A 23835-nucleotide genomic window follows, 5' to 3' on the forward strand; every position below is an offset into this window, starting at 1 on the left:
ATCAGAGGTGAAACTACATATCTAATTGATGATTCAACCACATAGGAAAACTTCTGAATGATAAATGGAGATTTATTATTGATTGGATGAGGTGGCAGGATGAAAATATGGGAGAAACCGAAATCAAAGGTCTCTTATTTAGAATATAAGGATCTGGAAAGTAGGGATATGCTTGGCTTTTGTTTCTTATCCTTTTGGTCTCTGTATGTAGTAGGTGCTTAATAAATGCTTATTGATTGATTACCTGGCAATAAAAGCTTTTGTGCTATATTGTTTCAGATTTGTTTTTAATGTGATCCAGAAGTGAGATGAGGAGTCTACCCCAGATTGCACAGTTTTCACAGTTAGTCATTAAAGTCAACTCCTAGGCTCTCATTTGGATGATTTTAAATAAATGACACACTGAGTCAAAGGATCAGAAGGGAAGGAGATGGTCATCATACTAGCTAAAGTGCTTCCTCCTTCAAGAGGTCTCCTCGGATTCTCTCAGTTACTAGTCTCTCCCCTAAATGACTTTGAATTTGTCTATATCCTGCTTTAATTTACCTGTGAACATGTGAGATACCCCCAGTAGAATGTAAGCTCCCTGAAGACAAAGACTGTCGCTTTTGCTTCTGTATCACCAGGACCTAGCACATAGCAGATGCTTAATAAATGTTTGCTGATTTATCATTGTGAATCTTCCTATTATAGGATGATTCCTTCAGTGTAGGGGTTAATAGCTGTGATGCTGTACTGTCTTTGTCTTTGGGATAAAATGTGTGGTCAGGGCCATTATTATTTTAGAACAATGACTATGGAGAAGTCAAGAAGTCAGCACTGATAGCCAATAGTTACAAGTGATTCTGACTGTGACCCTTCTCAGAGCCAGTACTTTGTTGAAATATGTATTGTGTGTGTACACACACATATACACATATATTTGTGTGTAAGTGTACGTGTATGTGTATGTGTATATGTATGTGTGTGTGTGTATATGTATATATATAGATAGATAGATAGATAGATAAAGAGAGAGATCTTTGTACTATCTCTTACTATTAATAAATTAAATGACTGGCCACATTGATGTTTATCTAAACATATGGGTTTGATGCTAGACAAGGAGAGAAAGCTTCTAGGAGAAGAGATTTTGGATGGGGACTCAACTAATGATATTGTTTTTATATTTATGAGAATGGAAATATCAGAACATACTCCTTGATTACTTTTCAATCCAATGCTAAGATTAGTAAGGTAGCAAAACAAGAGGATTTGGTGCATTTGTCCCAGAGAGCAGATTGTTTTTATCCTGCAAAATATGCCCATTGTTTTGTGCATGGGGACAGCTATGTTGTAAATATCGAATAGTATAATAAGTACTAAATAGGTACCTACTGTCTGTAGAGCACTGTGGTATGTGCTGGGGAGAGAGGAATATAAAGTTTAGATAAAAGTGTCTGAAAGAGCATACAGTCTACCACTAAGGGCAACAATGTAGAAAATTATTTAATGATGCATTAAGAGTTACAAAAAAAAAAGGAAATAAAGGTTTGGATGGGGTTGGAGGGGAAAGGTCATAGACAACCAAGTGGTTAAGGAAGGCTTAGTAGTTGAGGTAGCTTTTGAGTAGGCTCAAAAAGATGGGTTGGAATTCAAAGATCAGGCACCAAGGACTGAGTGATTCACATTTATTTTGGGCACACCCTAAGTACTCAGCAAATAATGCTGATTGTTTTTGGGGTCTTTTTTTTTTGAGAGGGACAGTCCTAACTGTATCTACTATTCCTATGTCTTCATAAAAGATTTTTTCTGTCTCCAAAATGGAGCTCATCTACTAAACCAGGAGCTGAGTAAAGGCCTTGATCCATGGTTCCTCTGGAGTATAACATTTTATACAAAATCTTGTGTAAAACCATAAGTCATCAACCAATTACAGGACAGCAGCAGGCTTGACATAAATGTGCATGAGAAGGGGATGCTGAATAAATATGATTGGATGGAGATGAGGATATGTATCTGATGAGATGGGTCCCCTATACTTGGAGTCAGTGACCAGAATAAATCTTTTCAGATGTTCATGTACATTTGCATTGCTAACTGAATGTTTTAATAAAACAAATGTTTTCTTTCACTGCTTTAGGGCTGGTCAGGTTTACATCATTCCTGTGGGTTGTTTGTTCAATAAAGCAACCCCTCGCTCTGCCTCCTCCTTCTCCCCCAAAAAAGAAAAAGATTATTTCTTTTGTTAATCCTTTTGCATAATCTGATCATTAATTGTGCATACTTTTCTAAAATGGAGCTCATAATTGCTTGTTGCCTGAGACATACATTTTTAATGAATTTTTGTTAAAGCAATTAAGTTAACCATGGAAGAAAAACAGAGCTCTCTATTTGCTCTGCACCCACCCCACGTCTGAGACAACAGGGAGAAAGTAAAATTAGGTGTAAGGTGATCCTATAAAAGTTATGCAAAGAAGAAGAAAAGCACAGTGTGTTCATCTCTGAAGTTTAGACAGTGTCTGTACAGGGTACCACTGCACAGCCTGCCATTAGGGTTAAATTACAGGCTCTGTGCTTCAGGCATCCTTTTTATGGTGTGCAGGGAAGCTGACCGAGCAGCCCCAGGGACTGCTTAGCTAATAGGAGACTGTTGATATATCTTACTGGGCTGTGGCTCTTTCACGGTACTCACTTTAAAGTCCAAGGAATCACACATACAATCAGTAGCCAATTGTACCAAGTAACATTTTTCATGAGTAGTGTTAGGTCGGCATATTTTTTCCTTCCAGAACTGAACACAAAATCTAAACTCCCTAATAGTATGGCGTGTGAATTGAGAGTGCCCAGGTATTACAGTTGAGGCAAACCAAAGATGATTGAGGTCATAATGACGCCTTCTTGTGTTTTTATTGTGCTTGGTACTTTTCAAAGTGCTTTCACATCCATTATCTCATTTGATCCTTAAAACAATTCCTAGGCGTAAATTATGACTCCCATTTTACAGATGAGGAAATGGAGGACTTGTAGAGTGATTTATTCACTGTTACATCTCTAACTTGTGACTGAGCCTGGACTAGAAACCCAAATAATTCTCCAGTAGACTGTGTCAGGGACCATCAGAAAGTTTTAAATTATCACACCTTTCCTTTGTTTTGTACTTTGGTCAGAGCAGTGGGACTGGCCTTAAGATAAATCTAGGCATGATGAGCTCCCAACTAACCTCCAGCCTTGGATCTGTCAGGAATCCCTTGTTTGTATCCATTCAACACTTACATGTACTGCCATCCAGGATTCCTTTGGGCAAGTGCCAGCAGTCCAGATCCTTTTTTCAAGGAACTAGGACCCTTCTCCCAGCACCCCCATACTCAGTAAAGTAGGAACTCTCTATCATCTCCAGGATTAAATATAAAATTCTGTTTGGCATTCAAAGCCTTTTGTAACCTAGCCCCTTCCTATCTTTCCAAGCCTCTCACACCTTAACTCCCTAACACATACTCTTTGATCCAATAACACCAGCCTCCTGGCTGTTTCACAAAAAAAGACCATCCATCTATCAGTTCCAGACATTTTTACTGGCTATCCCATGTCCATGCCTGGAATACTTTCTTTCCTCATTTCCACCTCCTGGCTTCCCTGGCTTCCTTCAAGTCTCAACTAAAATCCCATCTTCTGTAGGAAGCCTTTCCCAATTCCTCTTAATCCTGCTGCCTTCCCTTTATTAATTAATTCATCTTTATCCTGTATATAGCTTTTTGTACATACAGAATTGTCTCCCTCGTTAGATTTTAAGCTCCTTGAGGGTAGAACTATCTTTTTGCCTTTCTTTGTATCCTCAGTGCTTAGCACAGTATCTGGCACATAGGAGGTACTTAATCTATGCCTAATGACTGACTGACTGAACATGTGGTACCTTGAAAACTTCATGGCATAAACCAACCATGAGCAATGAATACCAGAGCCTGCATGTAATGCTGCCTTTGGAGTCCATTGCATTAGGCACCAAATAAATCTTTGTAGAGTGAATGGGACTGCCTTATGACATGATTTTTTTTTTTTAACTACGAAAGTAACTAAAACCCCCTTAGATGGACTCTACACCTGATCCATGAATAGTGTCCCAAAATAGATTCTAGAACAGATAAGTATACAAAGGTAATCATTGTACCTGCAAAAACAAACAGAAAAAGGAATCCCCAATCACTTTGAAATAAGGACAGATATCCCTATTTGTTTCTCTCTGTACAACTTCCTGTGTTCCACCCACAGTGATTCAGGAAGGCTCTAGAAACTATTGACATTATTGAGTTTGATGAACAGAACTTCATTATTCTAGTTTATCTAGGATTTCCTCAACATAGGTATTTTGCCGATTGCAACCTACCTTTGTCTTCAAAGTCTGTGCAGATTTCTTATAAATCTTCCTTTTTTCAGAAAGTTTCCCTTTAGGTCTTTTTTTCTATTTCTTGGGTACCAATGCAGCCAGGTGACACAGTGGATTGAGTGCTAGGCCTGGAGTCAGGAAGACTTCTGGAGTTCAGATCTGGCCTGAGACACTTCTAGCTGTGTGACCCTGGTCAAGTCATTTAACCCTGTTTGCCTCAGTTTCCTCATCTGTAAAATGAGCTGGAGAAAGAAATGACAAACCACTCCAATAACTCTGCCAAGAAAACCCCGAACAGGGTCATGAAGAGATGGACGTGACAGAAAACCAACTGAACAGCAATAACCAGTGCAGCATTTGGACCATCCATCTACTATCTCTTATTCTTACTATATGGCCAGTCCATTTCCTTTCTGTTTCTGTGAGCTCCTTGAGGTCAGGGACTATTTTGTTTGTTTGCTTTTGCCTTTCTTTGTATCCCCACAGTGCTCATTAGCACAGTACCTGGCATAGTGCTTGGTGGCTTGACTTGATTTGACTTGACATATCTATTCCATGAGCACAGATCACTTTTGGAAATATTCTATAGTCTTCTTGCAAATACCATGAATCTCCATTGACCTTTGGGTCATTCATTTTTTTTTTCTTCAAAGATAACAGTGTTTCATGATTGAAAAATCATTCAGCTCCCCTTTGTAAAAAGTTGCTTTTATGGAGAGGGGTGTGGTTTGCAGGGGTATGGTGGTCTGGGAATCTACTTGGAATACTGCACAATTTCTCAAGCATTTCCAACCCTTTCTCTTCCTATTATTCAATTCAGGGTCAGAACCATTTTCATCTCTTACACTTATCCCATATTCAGATGTAACTCATTCCAGCTCCATGTTAATATTGTCAATAATCATTTTAAAAAATCCATTTAGTTTTTCCTGTGTGGATTGTTAGGCTAATTTTTTTTTGTCTAAGTATGTATTTCATCAAAGAGTCCCTGTACTGTTTTAGGGCTTGATGCAATGAGTACAATTACAGCAATAAATAAAAACCTTTAGAAAATCTTATCATTTCTAGGGAATCTCTCTTCCATTTGGGGTCCAGCTAAGGTAGCCTCTATAATGGAGGCATTAAACGTGTAGCCTGTGGGCCTCAGGTAATCAGCAACACTTGAGTGTTGCCCAAACCAGATTAAAATGTAACTGGGAAGTAGTTAATAAAATAAATGGAGGTACAATAAAACAAGATAAGATTGTATTTTAAAACAATATGTGACCCATGGGGATCCTTAAGTACAGTTTAGTGCCCTCATTTCTGTTAGATTTTGACACCACTGCTCTAAAATATTGGCGAATACCTTTAGCAAGCCTATATCTCCATGTGTTACAAATGAGTTGTTAATAATCGGGGGTTTTGAATGTAGTTCCTCTGACATAGGAATCTTCTATGATCTTAACAGATGCAAGAATGGTGCCTAATTGAAGGAGGACTATTAATTAGGGCTGCATGAAAAACTATGTGATAATCCACTTCCATTTTTAATCATATATCCTCAGTAACATACCTGATCTAAGTAACATACCTAATCCATTCTTCATACCTTTCAATCATTTGTGACACAGTAAACATGAAGTCTGCCAGAAAAAACAACTTGCAAAAAGCCAACCTGTTCCCTTTACATATTTTTTAGCAGAGATACTATGTGGATATATACAGATCACAAAAACTTTTTAAGAGTGAAAAAGTAAAATGTACAATCTGGCAGTTATCAATTTCCTCCCATTTACTTTTTTAAGGTAATAACATTTTCTCTGATTTTTTTTCTCATCATTTTGCTATGTTCTCCTTCCTGAGAGAGCTTCTAAAATGATCCCTTAATGCTTTTAATATTGTGTTGCCTCTAAAATAGATTTCCTCCATGCATGGTCTGGCCCACCCGTTTTTTCCAACTCCATCTTCTCAAATGTCATTTCTACTTCCTCATTTAGTATTTCAGGGTTTATGATATTAGAGTCATAATGCTCTGATTATTCTATCCAATAAATTGTTAGAGATATACTGACAAATCTGTTTCGTTTTCTGTCTATTTGTTATCCTGCCAGTTTTATCTGTTAATGTTCGTAAGATGATGTGGTAGCGCTGGACCTCATGCTGAGGTTTTGATTTTTTTTTTTTTGCCTCCATGGCTGTTTTCTCCAGTGAGCTATGTACACATCTGTACCCTACAATTAAAATGATGATGATATCAGGAATGATAATGATAATAATAATAAAAATATGTGGCACTTTAAGGATTGCAAAACACTACACATCCTACCTTTTTGGTCATCACAACAAGCAGTGGAAGAAGGAGGTGCTGTTATTACCCTTTACACATGAGGAAACTGAGGCTAAGAGAGCTAAGTGACTTCCCCAGGATCAGACAGCTAGTAAGCGTCTAAGCTAGTAAGCAGGATTTGACTCATGTCTTTCGGACTCCAGGACCAGCATTCTGTTTAGTGTATCACCTATATGCCCCTCCTACTTTACATAACCCAGGTTTGGGAAAGCAGATCTCTCCCCTGAAGACAGCTCAGGAACATGGGCTCTTAATGGGTCTTATTTATACGGTCGCTTGTTTTACACAACTGACTTTATTGCCCATTTTTCAGACCACTGGTTGCAAGTACCTGTTATCAGATTTGCAGGAAAACTGAATTACCAGTAATATCAGTTTACGATAGGCCGGGTGAAGTTTCTTCCTTTCTGAATTCACTTCTTTTTGTTTCTACATGAAAGGCATCATTTTCCAAATCAAAATTATAAAAATTTAAAAAGATTATAAGACTTCAAACTACTGGCATTACCAAGGTTATATAGGATGAGCTAATTAGCGGCTAGTTGTTGTTTTTCCTCTGCCCTTTTAAAGGTAAAGCAGTTTTCTCAGGGCAAATCTGAAGCCAATTACATACAAGGATTGTAATATTAAGAATTGTAATTACTATTGTAATATTAATAATAGCCATAAAAAGAAGAAACAAGAATCTAGAACCATGTAAATTTATTTCATTGAAATAACAACCAAATTAGTTTTTAAAATGAAAATTTGTTGTTGCAGTAAGGCAAATATATGCAAATCTTAGGCAAATTATTTGGCTCAAGTCAAGTTAACAGGCATTTATTAAGTGTTTGCTATGTGGCAGGCTCTGTATTAGGTGCTGGGTATACAAAAATAAAAAATAAACACCCCTGCCCTCAAGAAGCTCACAGTCTACTGGAGGGGAGACAACATGCAAACTCTGTACAAGCAAGGAATGTATAGAAGAAATTGGAGATGGACACAGAGGGAATGCCCGGGCATTTGGGAAAGGCTTCTTGCAGAAAATGGGGCTTTGGCTAATGTAAGCCACAGTCCGTACTATCTCCCCACAACCCATCTTTACCTTCACCCCATCTCCATGTTCTAGAACATGGAGCCCTCCTTAGGGCTGGTGGATTGGAAGTGAAGCACTTTTCTGGCTTCTGACTTCTGCTTGGAGTCCGGTCTTTGTCCCTTGGGCTGTGTTTACTCTAGAAAAGACCCAGGTTATGTTGCAGGAAGGATGGACTGGTATGCAATAAATTGATTTAGACAAGCGTGATAGATACCACTAAGCGCTTAGTGAGTGTTGGAAAGTAACCTTGATTGCCTTTTACAGTGTTTGTATTTTTCTGTTTATTGTTTGTGCAGTGTGCCCTTAAGCAAACAGCTTGCTACCCTAGCTAGAGTCTCTAATCAGTAAGAGCAAAGGAAAAAGAGCAAGAGGCGTCGTCAGTAGTGAATATTTGGCAGTTGATTGGACAACAGTCTGTCCTTACTTGATTGGGCAGCTCTGTTGTTATTGCTGCTGCTGCTGTTTTTGTTGTTGTTGTTATTGTTATTGTTGTTGTTGTAGTTACTGCTGCTGCTGGTGGGCTCCCAGTGGCAATGACAGGCCGTTGGTCCCATTTTAAAGTCAATAGCCAGAATCTTGGAGGAACCGAAGGCTTAGTTGGAATTGTTGTTTGGACACACATATCTTTGTAATGTGTGTATAAATTCTATATTGTGTGTGTGTATACACACACACACACACACACACACACATATATGAAGAATTTGTTGAACAGTAAGCAGATTATGTCTGACCATATGTTAGGCACAAGAAAGCCTTTGGCACAAGGCAGGATATTCACATGCTAATCACGGGAGTAAAAAGCATGGGAGCTACCATTTTGACTCCAGGTGACAGAGGTTAACAGCGTTTAATGCATTTATTAACCCTATTGTGTCAAGGATTGGGGAGGTCTGGCTCCCATAATTATAGTGTATTGGAAATTCTATTATACAGCGTGCCTGGACTTCAGGATTAACGACAGTGACAATTGTGTAACAGTCAGGCAGCAACTGGTTGAAAGATAGGGCTTAAAGACCTGTCCAAAAATAGCATTATTACCATTATGGAAGTTAGACTGTATTGGTTATTTTTAGGTCAGTCGATTTCTGTTTATCCTTAAGGGTCTCAGCCCCCATCAACAACATGTGAGATATCTACCCCCCATGTTATTATCAGAAAAATTACACAGTTGTAGCATGGAACCTAAGAGACTGTCCTTCTGTTCCCTCCATCCCTTATTCCACAATATATGACTGAGTCACTGAAATGTCCTTTCATTGAATATGTTATATAACCCAGTTTCCAAAACACAAACAGCACCACAATCTTGCAGTGCTTTCTTTCTCTACTCCCCCCCCCATCTTCACTCTGATATTTTCCTTTAAAAAACCCACCTGCTTTTTTACAGATTATAGGCTTTAGAGCTTAGATAGAAGCTCTCCAGCTAAGCGCTCTGTTCTGTATGCAGCCATTAGTAGGGCTGACGTGTTCTGCCGCCAGTCATGGATGGCGTGCCAACATTTCCATTATAAACTCTTAGTTTTACAGGTTTATACCTCAGCAGTAAAATGTGTTCCTCCCATTTCAAACTTGCCTTACAAAGGTCTCAGCCTAGAAGCTTTGGTTTTTTTCTTTCCCAGAATATTTGCCATTTTAGTCCATTGGGTAACATTTTAAAGTTATATAAGTTATCCCTTTTGCAGTGGTCAGGGGAAAAATCCCTGCATTTTTGTTTGTGACTCTTTTTCATACCTAAATGACTAGTAGGACAGTGATAATTTCATGATATTTTCACAGCAGCTTAGATAAAAGCATTTCAGATGGGAAAATAACAGGTTACAAAGAGTTTCGTTAAGGGCCAAATTTCTTTGAGCAGCCTCTGTATTTACTTGGGTAGATTTCTGGCTCCTGAATCTGGATATGTTCGGTTTGGGATTTCAGATGGCATTTATGCATGCAAACCAGATATACAACTAATGAGTTTAAATGCCAGATAGCTTCTCTCCCTCCCCACCCCCAACTCCTAGCCGGAATCTTTTTTAGATTGCAAGAGAGTTGAGTTGATGAGATTGCATGCCTAGCAGTACCATACAAACAGTTTAGTCTAGCATAGCCCATGCTTTTTTAGCTTAAGTAGTTTTGGCTTTCCTCTTTGTAGTGTTAATTTGGACAGACACAACCAGGCAAAAGCATTTATTGGTCTCAGTCTCCTGCAGAATGCCCTCTTTTCAGTCTTCTAAGAAACCCTGAATTTGCTTTAAAAAACTCTTTGAAGATACTATGTAAATAAGGTATTAAATCTGGAAGAGCCTTTATGTCACCAAAAACTCTATAATACTTAGGGTTCATCTGTCGTTTGGTAAGGTGTGGAAGCAACCATCAACAGAGTTTATTTTAAATTTTCTTTTTGTCATGAACAGGGCATTTTGCATCCTTTAATTTATTAGTTTTTATTGAACAAAAATCGATTTTGCTCTTCCACCCTCAACATGCACATAATTGAAAAGAAAAAGGGAAACTTATTTCAAAATATTAGTAACAAATATTCATGGTCAAGCAAAATAAATGCATAAATAAAAATTCTCGGATTGACCAAGTCAAAAAACATAACACTTCATTTTGCACCTAGGCTTTGACGTCTGTTAGGATATAGACAGCATGCTTCACATTTGTCCCCTGGAGTCATGGTTGGTCATTGAATTCACCACAGTTTTTAATCCTTTCAAAGTTGTTTGTTTTCATAGTGGTGTTGTTATTGCATGAATTGTCCCCATTGTTCCTCTGCTCACTTCTGTCAGCAGCAGTTCATACATGACTTCCCACGCTTCCCTGAAACTGTCCCTTTTATCAGGTCTTATGGGAGAAAAGTATTCTATCAAATTAATATACTATAATTTTTTCAGCAATTCTTTGGTTGATGAGCATCCCCCTTCGTTTTTTTTTTTTGTTTTTTTTTGTTTTTGTTCTTTGACACCACAAAGGGAGCTGCTACAAATATTTTTGTACACATGGGCCCTTTTCCCCTCTCTTAGGTCACATTGAGGCAGAGATCTATTGCTGCATTATTACTCTCATATTACCAAGGAGTTTAGTTAGTTTATCCTTCAAATTGGGGATTGTGATATGCTGCTGAGCAGTCCTTAGCAGAGGTGCTGATGCAACTGATAAATAGTGGGTGGGGTTAGAAGATGGAAGAACTGGTTATCTGCCAATGTGTTCAAAGTCAAGAGGGATGCCTGAGGTGGAATAAGAACAAAAGGTGACCTCAGAAATTTCATGGCAACACTTTCCTGTCAAACTTTGCCATCTCAAATGCCTTTTTTCCCTAGCAGGAGAATACCCAGGGTAATAATAACAGCATTCCCATTCATACTAGCTAACATTGCTACTCTGTGGTGCTTTAAGGATATTGTTGTTGTTGTTAAGTCTTTTTTCAGATGCTTCCAACTCTCCATGACACTAGTTGGGGTTTTCTTGGCAAAGATACTGGAGAGGTTTGCCATTTCCTTCTCCAGATCATTTTACAGATGAGGAAACTAAGGCAAATGGGGTAAAGTGACTTGCCCAGGGTCACACAGCTAGTAAGTGTCTGAGGCTGGATTTGAACTTAGGTCTTCCTGACTCCAGGCCCAGTGCTCTATCCACTTCACCACCTGACTGCCCCTATAAGGATATGCACCATCTCATTTGATCCTTCCGACAGCATAGTTAGGTAAATGCTGTAGGTATTCTGTTCCCCATTTTAAAGAGAAGAAAACTGAGATTGGATAGTAAGTAACTTGGCCATGCTCACCCAGAATGTAAGTTTCAGTTACAGGGTTCAAGTCCTGCCTTATTGGAAGTTTCACTGTGTCTTTAAGAAATAAAACCTCTTTTTAATCAGAGCAAAGCAATTCTCTCACAACAAACAAGGGATGTAGGTGGTGCAGATATTTTATCCATTTTGCAGATAAGCAAGCTGAGACTTAATAGTTAAGTGGCTAGACCTGAGTCACACAGCTGCAAAAAACCTTCCAAATTACATCTTGAACTTAGATCTTCAGTCTTCAAATCCAGTTCTTTTCCCATGGTAGTGATACTTTCCCTACTCAGACATTAGGCACGTTTGAGGGCCCGGATGTTAGAAGGACCTGAGTTCAAATCCAGCCTCAGACGTTTACTTTGAGCAAATCACTTAAAATCTGTTTCCTCAACTATAAAATTAGGATGGTAATAGCACCTACCTCTCAGGGTTGTTGTGAAAATTAAATGAGATAATGATTGTAAAGCAATTAGCACAGTGCCTAGCACATAGTAGGTACTTTATTGCCCACTACGCTACTCCCCCTACCAACCTCTGAACAGAGCTTTCAGGTTACAAATGTACTGGAGAGTTTAAGTGAACTTAATACTACAGATTAGCTTGGAATTAATTTCAGCAGTTAATCAAACATGAATTAAGTGCCTACTATGTTGTAGACACATTAGATACAAACACAAAATAAAAAAAATAGATACAAAGAAAAAGAAAAGTCTGTGCCCTTATGGGGCTTACACTGTACTGGTCAAAATAAAACATGCACACAGATAAATAAATACAAGATAATTTGGGGAAGGAGAAAGAATTAAAAAGAAGGCTTCAGGGAAAAGATGGCCCTTTAACTGACCCTGGAATAAATGATGAGGAATCAGAGGTAGAAATGATAAAGAGAGTCCTTTCCAAGCATTGAGAACTGTTTTTGCAAAGGCACTAGGCTGAGACATGGAATGTTGAGTTTGGGGAACAGCTAATAGTTGATTTTGGCTGGGATATAGAATGTTTACAAAAAGTATTATATGTAAATCTAAAAAAGCAGCTTATTCCCAGACTGAGGAAAGCCTTAAACCTCAGACTAAGGAATTTCTATTTTTTCCCCTAGAAGCAATAGAGAAAAACTGGATTTTGAACCCAGGAGTGACAAGATTAGACCTGTGCTTTATGGAAAAATTTTTTGTTAGCTTTGTAAAAGCTGGATTGGTGAGGGAAGATATTAGAAACAAGAAAACCTATTAGAAGGCTATTACAATAGTCTAGGCAAGAGGTGATGAGAATGGGAACCACAATACTGGTTTTGTAAGGGGAAATAAGGGGATGTGAGGCATGTATATGTAGAAACAGCAAGACTTGGCAACTAGCTAGATACTGGGGAGTAGGAGTGGGTGGGGGTGGAAGAGGACCACAGGGCTGGAAAAGAGTAAGAATGTTTTTCGAGATTATCATCTGACTAGGGTATAGTAGAGTCTAACTATCACGTCCCTTCTTCTGGACATCAAGCTCCTATTAATGTAGCTTACGATAGAAGCGTAATTTTCTATGTGGAAGAGTTAAGTGACCGGCTGTGGGATTTATCCCCTCATCATATCCTAAAGGAAAATTACAGAATTGTGCTATCTCTAGGTTTAAAGGGACCTTAAGGGGTCATCTAGTCCAACCCATAACTGAATAAAAATCCCCTGTTATGGTCACATCTCCTCTGTACTGTGCCTCTCACACATTCTAGGTGTTCAGTAATTGTTAGTTAAATAAATTAATGAATGAAACAGATCACTTTGGGCCTTATTCAACTGAAATGGGTCTCCAGATTTATCAGTAATTTCTTTTTAGTTTATATTTTTAAAAATAACATTTTGTTTTCACCAGTTACATGTAAAAAGACAGTTTTTAACATTAGTCTTTTTAAAATTTTGAGTTTCAAATTTTCTTTCTCTTTCTCTCACCTCGCCCCTCACTGAGACAATAAGCAATTTTATATAGGTTAGATATGTTCAGTTATGCAAAACATATTACCGTATTAGTTATGTTGTGAAAAAAGCCACAGACCCGGAAGTGGGGGGGGAACATGAAAAAACTAAAGAAAGTGAAAAATAGTAAGCTTCAATCTGCATTTGTAATCCATCAGTTTGTTTTTTTTTTTTTTTGGTTGTTTGTTTTTTGGTTGTTTTTTTCTTAGCCTCTGGAGGTAGATAGCATTTTCCATCATGAATCCTTTGGGGTTATATTGGATCGTTTATTGCTGAAAATAGCTGAGTCATTCACCAATTGATCATTGTACAGTATCGCTGTTATTGTATACAATGTTCTCCTGGTTCTGCTCACTTTTCTTTGCATCAGTTAGTGTAAGTCTTTGCAGCTTTTTTCTGAAATCAGCCTGCTCAACATTTCTCATAGCACGGTAGTATTCCATTACAATCATATACCACAACTTGTTCAGTCATTGCCCAATTGATGGGTGTCCCTTCAGTTTTCAATTCTGCTATAAATATTTTTGTACAAATAATTCCTTTTCCCATTTAAAAAGATCTCTTTTGAATACAGACCTAGTAGTGGTATTATTGCTGGATCAAAGTGTATGCACAGTTTTATGGGCCTTTGGGCATAGTTCCAGATTGTTCTCCAGAATGGTTGGATCAGTCCACAACTCCGCCAACAGTGCGTTAGTGTCTCAATTTTCCCACATTCCCTCCAACATTTTTCATTTCCGTATTCTGTCATGTTAACCAATCTATTAGGGTGAGGGGAACCTCAGAGTTGTTTTAATTTGCATACCAGTGATTTCTTAATTTCCACTGACCTCTGTGATATTTGACATGTGAGTCTAATATCTCCCTGTAGATACTCTTTTCTCTCCAGGTTTTCATGACTCTGCTCTCTCCTGGTTCTCCCTCCTACCTGTCTGACTATTCTCCTTTGCTGGATCTCCATCCAGGTCACTCCCACTAATTGTGAACATCCCCTAAACTTCTGTCCTGGTTCCCCTTGTCTCTTCTCTTAATAATCTCTTATTTGGCAATCTAGTCAGTTCCTATAGATTCAATTATCAGCTCCAATCAGACAATTCCCTCATTTTTCTAATTTCTCTAATTTTTCTCCTGAGCTCCAATCCCATATAACTAACATCCTTATTGAGCATTTCAAACCAGATATGCTATAGGCATCTCAAACTCAACATGTATGAACTAGAATACAGTATTGTTCCCCTCCAAAAACAAATAAAAAACCCAAAACTTTTTCTTCTTCTGAACTTTCCTATTGTTGACAAGGACGCTATTCTCCTTCCACCACTCTCCACACAGGTTTGAATCCTCTCTGTAATTCTCAATTCCTGTCTCTCACTTCACATGTCCACTTAGTTACCAAATGTTGGATTTTCCCCCTCTACATCTCTCACGTGAATCCCTTTCTCTCCACTCATATAACCACCATACTACTTCAAGCCCTCATCACCCCTCTCCTTGTGTATTGATATAGTCTTCTAATCAGATGCCTTGCCTCAAGTCTGTCCTTACTCCAGTCTATCTTCCTTCCAGCTGCCAAAGTGATTTTCCTAAAGTGTAGTCCTGAATATGTCATACACTTTACACCCCTGACCTCTTTCTTAGCAAACTCTAATGGATCCTGATTATCTCAAGGATCAAATATAAACCACCCTTGATAGTCAAAGCTTTTCTGACTTGGCTTCTTCTCATCTTTTTAGTCATTTAACTTATTACTCCCCTCTCTATACTCTACAGTCTAGCCATACTGACTCCTCACTGTTGCTTACACCTGATGCTCCATCTCCCACCTCTGGGCCTTCTCAGTAACCATCTCTTATGCATGGAATGCCTTCCCTCCTTGCCCTTGCCTTTCAAAAGCACTGGCTTACTTATAGACTCAGTTCAGGCCTCTCTTCTTTCAAGAAGGCTTTTCTGATCCTCCAGCTACTAATTGTCACCTAACGCCACCTTCCATCTACTCTGTATTTATGTGGTATGTATTGATAACATAATAAAAATGTAATATTTGTTGTTGATTGATTAATTGTACATTGTTATAATACCTATAGTTAAGGGCTTTGAATCCCAGTTGACCTGTGATCACAAGAGCAGATACAGCTTAGAAATAAAATGCTTCCTTAAGTGCTGTCTATAAAATGTACCCATATCATCTGCATGATTTAGGGTATTATTCTATTAGTTTTCCCAGAGTGCTCAGGAAGGATACACGTCTTTTATAGATCATGGTCTAGCAACGAAAAGGAGAGTGCAGTATTTTAGTGATCATTTTAATGTCTGGACATAATTCCAGTTAAAAGCAGAAATAAACATTTAAAATTCTATATAGTCTCTTCTGTAGGTAATAGCACAGTTGGCCTAATCTCCTTTTAATGTAGAATATTGTGCAGAGTACCACTTTTTCCTCGAGTTACCTCTCTGATTTTATGCAACCTTTAATGACCTTTTGTTAACAGAAATCTACTTAACAGTTCTTTACTCATAATACCTGTTTAAAGGTTTAAATTTCATATTCAAAACTGGCATATACAAATACAGTTAGAGATTACAACACTTCCCAAGTAGCATTAGGAGTATCTTGACCAAGTATTTCTTCAACTTGATGCAAAAATGGGTTCTCAACATTGGCATTTTTCCAGCGTCTTTTGCAGAAATATGTTTACATCAAAGCAGTCTTTGATGGGGTGCCCATTGTAGACCAGTGGGATGAAGGTCAGGGTAAACAGTGAGAAGGCTCAATATCTCATTAGCTGATAAGTTTTTGGTCACAGTAATGTCAAAACACCAACATCCCTATTTATACTCTGGGCTTTTTATTAGTGTTGTTTATAGCTTGAAGCTTAGAGGGCTGGTCTGAGGTGATTTGCTGTTGTGGGTTTATTGTTCCTTATAACCCTGCAAATTGAGTTATTACTCAAGTTAAGAGAAGTCAGTGTGGCCTAGTTGGGGGGGGGGTGATGGTTAAATACAGTTCCTAGGACCACAGAAGCCCAGATCAGAGTCCTGCCTTTGCTAGCTATATGACTCTTGGTAAGTCTCTAAACTTGCCTTTGTCTGTTTCATCTTCTATGAATGGAGGATGGTAATATCTGCTTTATCTTCCCTACAAGGCAGTCTTGAAGATCAGAGACAGCATACATGAGATCATGTTGAAAACTGACACCAAGCTGTACAAATAGAAGGTTTTATTACTGTTGACATCAAGGAGTTCTTTAAGTCATCCTACAGTGAGCCTTAAACCCTATTTGTATTATAAATACAAATTACAGATAAATTGTAAGCTCCCAAAGGGTGGAAACTGTTTTGTCTTCTATGTTTCCCCAACTTCAGCCTTAGGGTCCAGCACCTAGAAAAGTTTAAGGTGAGTGTTTGTTGAATTGAATTGAATTAGTCACTGGCATCCTAAATTTGAGCAGTGAAGACATTTATCCCCAGAGGGGAACAAAAAAAGTACAAGTGGAAGAAACCTCAGGCCTAATCCAGCTCCCTCACCGTACAAGTAAGAATATTGATGTCCAGAGAAGTAATTGTCATTAGGTAACTGATTAATTAGTGGTAGACCCAAATAAACAACACTCAAGTTATCAGCTTCCTAATCCACTGTTTTGTCTCCCTCCCTCCCTACCTCCCTTCCTTCCTTCTTTCCTTCCTTCCTTCCTTCCTTCCTTCCTTCCTTCCTTCCTTCCTTCCTTCCTTCCTTCCTTATACATTAGAAGGACTTGAAGAAATTCTAACCCTGCCAAGAAACCAAGGAGGAAATAAAATTTATTGGGGGAAAATGGTCGTTCAGAGAAATGTTTCAACAACTGAGTAACTTTGGGGAATCAGAAATGGAAGTACAAAAATAAACCATGGGGCACCAGAAGAGTACAGAGTGACTGTCATAATTTTGTTCTTTCTTTGCATTGGTTTAGTGGCCACTTGAGTAATGCATTTCTGTTTTACTGTAGTGGTTTTCCAAGCAAAGTCAAGGGTGACCTCATCATCTTGGAGGGGCATCTAATTGGCCCATAAGTGAGATTCCTGTAGTATTAGCATACATAAAATGAAGGGATTTTGCACAAATTTGGAGTTCACTTATTATCTCTATTGTTGCTGTCTCATCCAAAGCAAGGGCATTCTTTTCATTTATTCCAGGATTTGGGGTGGGAAGCGGTTAGGGGCAATTCGAGGTAGGATGGGGATGTTCATGGAATCTTTTACAAGCCTATGAGGTGATATATTTACTGGCAAAGGTTAAGAACTCTTGCTTCTTAATATAGGGTAAGGGACGCCAGTAACCTAGGTGCTGGTGATGGGCTCCTCCATTAACTCCCTGTGTGCCCTTGAACAAATCGTGGCCTCTTTTTTGTGCTAGAGCTTCCTCTTAGAGGAGTTGGAATAGTCTCAGAGCTTCTTCTACCTCTGTTATTCCAGGGATCTGCCAGAGTTCATACAAAGTGCCTAATTATTCATCATGAGCAGCTTACTCCCCTCTAAGCCCCTGGTGCTATATATATGTAATAAATAAGGGGTTTTATGCTTACTTTAGTGCTGAGCTGCTTTTAATGGGGGAATGGCCCTTCCTGAGAATTGGCTTCTTGGAGTATGATAGTGATCAAGATGGCTAACTGCAAACCTGTAAAAAATAAAATAATAATGGGTCACCCCCCCCCACCAAGGTGATTAACTTTGCATTGTTTTCAACAAACTTTCTTATTTTTGTGTCTTTCCTCAGGCACAGAAGCTAAAATCCAATGCTTCAGGAAATCCACACCTCTGCCTGGCTGATGTAAGCACTGTGTGAACTCTGTTTTGCTTTACTACTTTTGGGGACTAGAGCACATGGTCTCCAGTGCTGGTTTGGGGAGAAGGGGTAAAGAGAGCCCACATTGATTCTCTACTCAAACTTGAGTTCAGCCATCCTGTTCGGACACCGTTTAAAACAGAAATGGGGCTCTGAGCTCACTATCTAAAACTCTATGGCTGCAGGAACCAGTCCGTTGACACTTTTGTCAGTATAAAGAACCATCACTGTAATGTCCTGGTAAACCTCATGTGGTGCTTTTGATTCGAAGTTACATGGAAACAACACATAAATACCTGATTATGCAGGTTACAGGGTAATTATATTTGCAACTATTAAGCATAATATGTAGGGATGGGGAATTGTGGAATTTAGCAAGCCTGAACTTAAAAGATGACAGAGTGCTTGCTTTTGATAAGTAAATTGACAGCTGCACAAGTCACTCCCCACTTAGTACATGAAAATCAAACATGCATCATCAGATAAGTGATAATTAAATGCTTAGCTCTTTACGTGATGAGTGTTGGAAGGTCTCCTTATTAAGGTGATTCCAGTGCCAGTTTGAGCTGCCAGATCGAGGGACAAAAATTAGATTTACTTGAATTTGTGGCAGTTTGGGCTAGTGGTACGCATGACACATGGGTGGGGAAGAGTAGGCTGCTGTGATGGAGCCTCCTGCCCCTTTTCACAGATGGGGCGGGGGGGGGGAGTGGGGAGAAGAGCAAGTGAATGGTGTTACTTTTTTGATCACACGGGCTGTGCCTTGACATCTCTGCTAGCATCCATTTTAATGTAAGAAATTGCTTGGATGCCACAAAAATGAGTTCCTGTAGCTGAGGCTGATTTTAGGGTCCCAGGACTAATTTTAACACATTCAAGAGCATTGTGCTTGGAACCCAACAGACCTGGGATTCTAGTCCCTTGCTCTGTCATTACTGTGATGAGTGACCTTAAGAAAGCAATGGTACAGCTATGGGCTTCAGTTTCCCTGTTTCTAAAATGAGAAATGGATTAGAGGATGTACAAAATCCCTCCTAATTTCAATTTTTTTATCCTTAGCTTCATTCCCAATAACCTGAGATAGAAGCAGTGAGTACACTGAGCTTCACCTGTAAAACTGAGGACTGAACCAGATGACTTATAGCTTCATAAATTTAAAACTAGGGGAGAGCAAAGAGATTGTCTAGTTAACCTTCTTATTTTTCTGATGAGGAAACTGAGGTCTAGAGAGATTTCTTTTTTACTTACACAAATTCACCTCTATAATAAGTGGTGAAGCTGGTATTTGAACTCATGTGCCATGTTGCCAAATCCTGTACTCTTAAATTCTTTGAGTCTCAATACTTATATTAGCACTTTTGGTTGCTATATGAGGTAAAGGGACTTCTCTGACATGATTGATACCCCTTTCCATCACCATTGGTTGTCCTTTCCCTCACATTGGTGAACCCAATAGGGTGAGCTAGTAACCCATTGGTTTTCCTTTCCCTTACAGTGGTGAAGCCAATAGAGTGAGCTGGTGACCACAAAGCGCATGAGTGGCATAATCTAACTGAACACTTGTGAGGGAAAAAGATAGTTTGGAGAAGAAAGCCCAAGCCCAGCAGAGACTTGAAACGTCCTCTCAGTTGGTACCTTTTCTGCTAAATTGATTCTTAAACAGTGAAGTGGTCAGGTAGTCTTTGGCTTAAGAAGTTCTATAGTGAAGATGAAACAGACCACCAGCTTCACTGTTCCCCATATTTTAAATTTTGCTAATTAACCTTTATGTAGAAAAAACCAAGATCCATTCTGATGAGTAACAGGGTAATAAGGTAAAAACCAAGTTAAGTTTAAATGCACATTGGTGAAAAGGAGCTGTTCAGCAGGCGACTCACTGAAAAAGTATCCTCTCTTACAGCGGGATTTTGACAAAGACCGAGCTGGAGGATCCAGCCAAATCTCCTCGGACTCAGCGGCAGCGCCTGCGAGTGGGAGCCTAAGCAAATTGACGGTGGTGGCCATTGCCGCATTGAAGGCCTTCTTGTCCATAAGTCTGGCAGAAACGTTGTAGCCCTGTTAACAAACAAACAAACAAAACAACCACATATGGACGTGTACAAAAACAAAACAAAAAAACAAGCCGTTTCCTGTTCTTTGTTGTCTATCTGAAATTCCAATTTTAGGAGCTAAGTTCAAGCAGTCTGCTAAAAGAGTTTCATTCAACTGGAAATTTTTTTTTTTTTTAAAGCAAGCTTCTTGTGATATTCAGGGGCCTTTGTGGAATATTTGATGCAGTGCTGCATTCCAAACCCAAAAGGCTTTTGAACATGCTGTATTTTAAAGAGACAGTATGTAAATTTGGCTATAAAACAAATAGGCTTTTTGTTATTAATTAATTTTTAAATGGTTTTATCCCTGGCTTTTATTTGCAAGGGGGACTAAGTTTGTTTTCCTAATATCTTCCCTAGTTCATTGAACAGCTTTGGTTTCAAATTAAGTGAACTTCAGACTAACGGGGATGCCAGGCTTTTGTCACCACATAAAGGTTTTCACAATGAGTGGACTTTATGAAAACATTTCCTTCTCATAGACTGCTACTGATGTTAAGCTTTCTAAATGTATTAGCATCTTTCTTCTTAATGTTTATGAACTCTTAAGTGGTTTTGCATTCTCTCCTGCTAAAACATGATATGTCACATACAGATGTAATGTATGTTTCTCAGTTATGATTTCATAAAAAAGGGGGGTGGAGGGAGTTTGCAACTTGCTAACGGTATGTTAATCATTTAAATACATTCATCTAAGCCTTATATGGGTGAGAATTCCTTAAACTAACAAAGAGTCAGACATAATGGAAGCTTAACTCTAATAATCTTTACATTTATGAGATTATATATAGAAACAAATTTTACTAAATGGTTTCAAATGTTGGCTTTCTATATTTTGGACCTAATAATTCTATCCCCATTTTTTACTGTTGGTTTAATACAAAATACATGGAGTTCATTTCCCTCTCATAGAACTGTTTTATCTGCCTATATTAGTAACACTATAAATATAACTCCTTAAAAGCAGAATTCTAGGAGCCTTATGCTTTATCAGAAAGCTCTGCATCACATTATGGTAGACAGGAGCAGGGGGGAAACAGAGAATCCTAAAGCTTAATCATTGACCATTCATGGAGATATGCTAGGAGCCTCATTTGAAGGGGGGAATGTTGGTCACTTACAAAATGGTCTAGCTCTAATGGCCACATTGCTAGTTCACATAATGTAATGATTCTGGATTTGTTTCACTTAACAAGGACAGCCTTTACTGGATGAGGCAGAATTCTCTGCCCCATCCTTCAAGCATCGGCACAGTTCCTTTCCTGAGGGTTGTCTTTATTCTTAACTGTGACGGCTTAGTTACTCTTACTGGCAGTTATGTCTAAATGATCCACAGTAATCTAGTTTTATTGAGTTGCATCTCTTCCCCCTTCCTTCCCCCGACTCTCCCACCCCTTCCATGACAGACAATAACGGAATTAAGGCAAAAGATTCATTATGTTGGATTTAGAGTTCTGAAGTAAAACTTCCACGGTAATATACTGGATCCATCGTGATTGTTCACTTAGTATAGGACAAAGATAAAAACAGGGACCCTTAAATTACAAAGTACAGGGCTGCCTCAGTGTAGAGAAAAGCTGCATACTGTTGGCAAAACATTGGGTGCATAGATCTACACATTCTCTTCTATAGTTCTTTTTTATTAAACTGGTAGAATTCTAAAGTAGGTTTTTGAGGCCTGGGTATTTTTGAGGTAAATTAGATCCAAGGTATATTCTGATGTGTTTGTAAGAATGTGTACCCCTCTAGACAGAGTAAACTCAATAACAGCATTTCTCTTCGATTTAATGCTGATAAATTGGAGTTTTCTTTTGAATTCAGCAGAGAGGCTTTGGGGGAAGAAATCCACACTTGGTGTACACCATCTTAGCATACGTAGTCCCCCTTCCCTCAGTCATGCCGCTGTTTTCCTCCTGAGTGTTGATCAAATTATTGAAAGGGGGAAATATATATATATATATATATATATATATATATGATGAGAAAGAAGAAGAAATGTCTTTTGTACAACCAAGGTAAAGACCTAGTTTTTCCAAGTGTAATTGAGTTAGAAGCATATTCACACACAAATGCTTTTGAATGCATAGTTCTAACTATAATTGCCAACGTTCTTCAGTAATAAATGGTCTTAAGATAAACTTGATAAACATGAAGCCTATTTGATTTGTGAAAACTTTCTGAAATATACTACTTGGAATGAACACATTAAGTGTGTTGAAATATCTGGAAGACTAACAATTAGTAAATATCTCTTAAAGAACATATTTTGCTTTAATTATGCTATCTCTGTATCTACACTCAGCTAATTACATATGGGTCTGATGCAGTGTAGGCCACTATAAAACGCTATTGATTACTTCTGCTGTAAACAGCAGCTCTAATTAGCTTCAGATGACCAAAGAGGAAATGGTAGTTATCAGATCTAACAAGGGTCGCCTTCAGTAATAAGCTCATGGATATAAAACAGACATAAATTATATTTTGAAAAGCCTCATCTATCACCAACAAGAAAGTTCTTGTTTTTCTTCAAAGCCAAAAGCATATGATGGTTTCCAAATCCTTAATTTGAAAATAAATTGCTTATTAAACAAACAGGATATGGGAACAGATTCTCAGTGTCCAATCTTTTATTGAAGTTCTTATGGACTTAAGGCTGTCAAGATTGGCATGAATTCTTTCTAGTTGAATGTGACATGAATGATGTCAGCTTAACATGGTAACCTTGTCAACACTGTCATTTGCACCAGCCCTCTAGTAAGCAAATGATGTGGTTCTTTTCCATTGATTGTCTCCATTGAATGTTGACAAAATAAGGGCCCAGAAAACTCAAGTGTCTCCTCCCTTAGTTTTTAGCTTGTATGTTTTTGGAGCCACCAAATATGATAGCTAGCCATTGGAATATGGGAAGAAGCAGTCTATTCTGAGACTGTAAATGCACTGGAAGTTTCTAGGATGAGGCTGATTTTAAACAGGAACTAATAAACATTTAGGGCAAGTCCCAGAGTCAGAAAAGTCCTGCTGCCCTTTTTGGTTCAAAAAATACACACAAAAAAAAACCAAGCAGTTCTGCTAAAGGAATTAGAAGCACAGTCTAATTTGACATTGGCTTTATTTGACCATTTTTTAGTGTCTCAATTATAGCACACAATGGAAAAAAAAAAGTGCACAATGTAGAGTAGAGATGCAAAATGCTTACCACATACCTATTTTACCATATCTGTTTTGTCCAAACCACTAATAGAAATCTAGGATGAGAATCACAGAGAATATTTTTGGTTACGAGTAACAATTGTATCTCTATTACATATAGTTATTTGACTGGGTGGTTTCTATTTTAAATGTAAAAAGAAAATTTTTCTTCTGAAGTTAGCACAGAGCATTAGATATCACGTCTGGGAGTTTGTAAATGACTGTGCA

General features: G+C 38.4%; 1 protein-coding gene across 3 annotated transcripts in view; it reads left to right on the forward strand.

Moving 5' to 3' along the window:
- GFRA1 (GDNF family receptor alpha 1) overlaps window positions 1-23579 on the forward strand; it is a 299658-nt gene extending 276079 nt beyond the window's left edge. For all 3 annotated transcript variants that reach the window (XM_027851809.1, XM_027851807.1, XM_027851808.1), the window contains 2 exons: window positions 18260-18313; window positions 20229-23579. In XM_027851809.1, the coding sequence (XP_027707610.1) occupies window positions 18260-18313; window positions 20229-20381 (207 nt within the window). In that variant the 3' untranslated portion in view covers window positions 20382-23579. The remainder of the gene's footprint in view (window positions 1-18259; window positions 18314-20228) is intronic.
- The last annotated feature ends 256 nt before the right edge of the window (window positions 23580-23835 follow it).

Source organism: Vombatus ursinus, unplaced genomic scaffold (assembly GCF_900497805.2).
Source record: "Vombatus ursinus unplaced genomic scaffold, bare-nosed wombat genome assembly UNPS02009205.1, whole genome shotgun sequence".
Classification (NCBI taxonomy): domain Eukaryota; kingdom Metazoa; phylum Chordata; class Mammalia; order Diprotodontia; family Vombatidae; genus Vombatus; species Vombatus ursinus.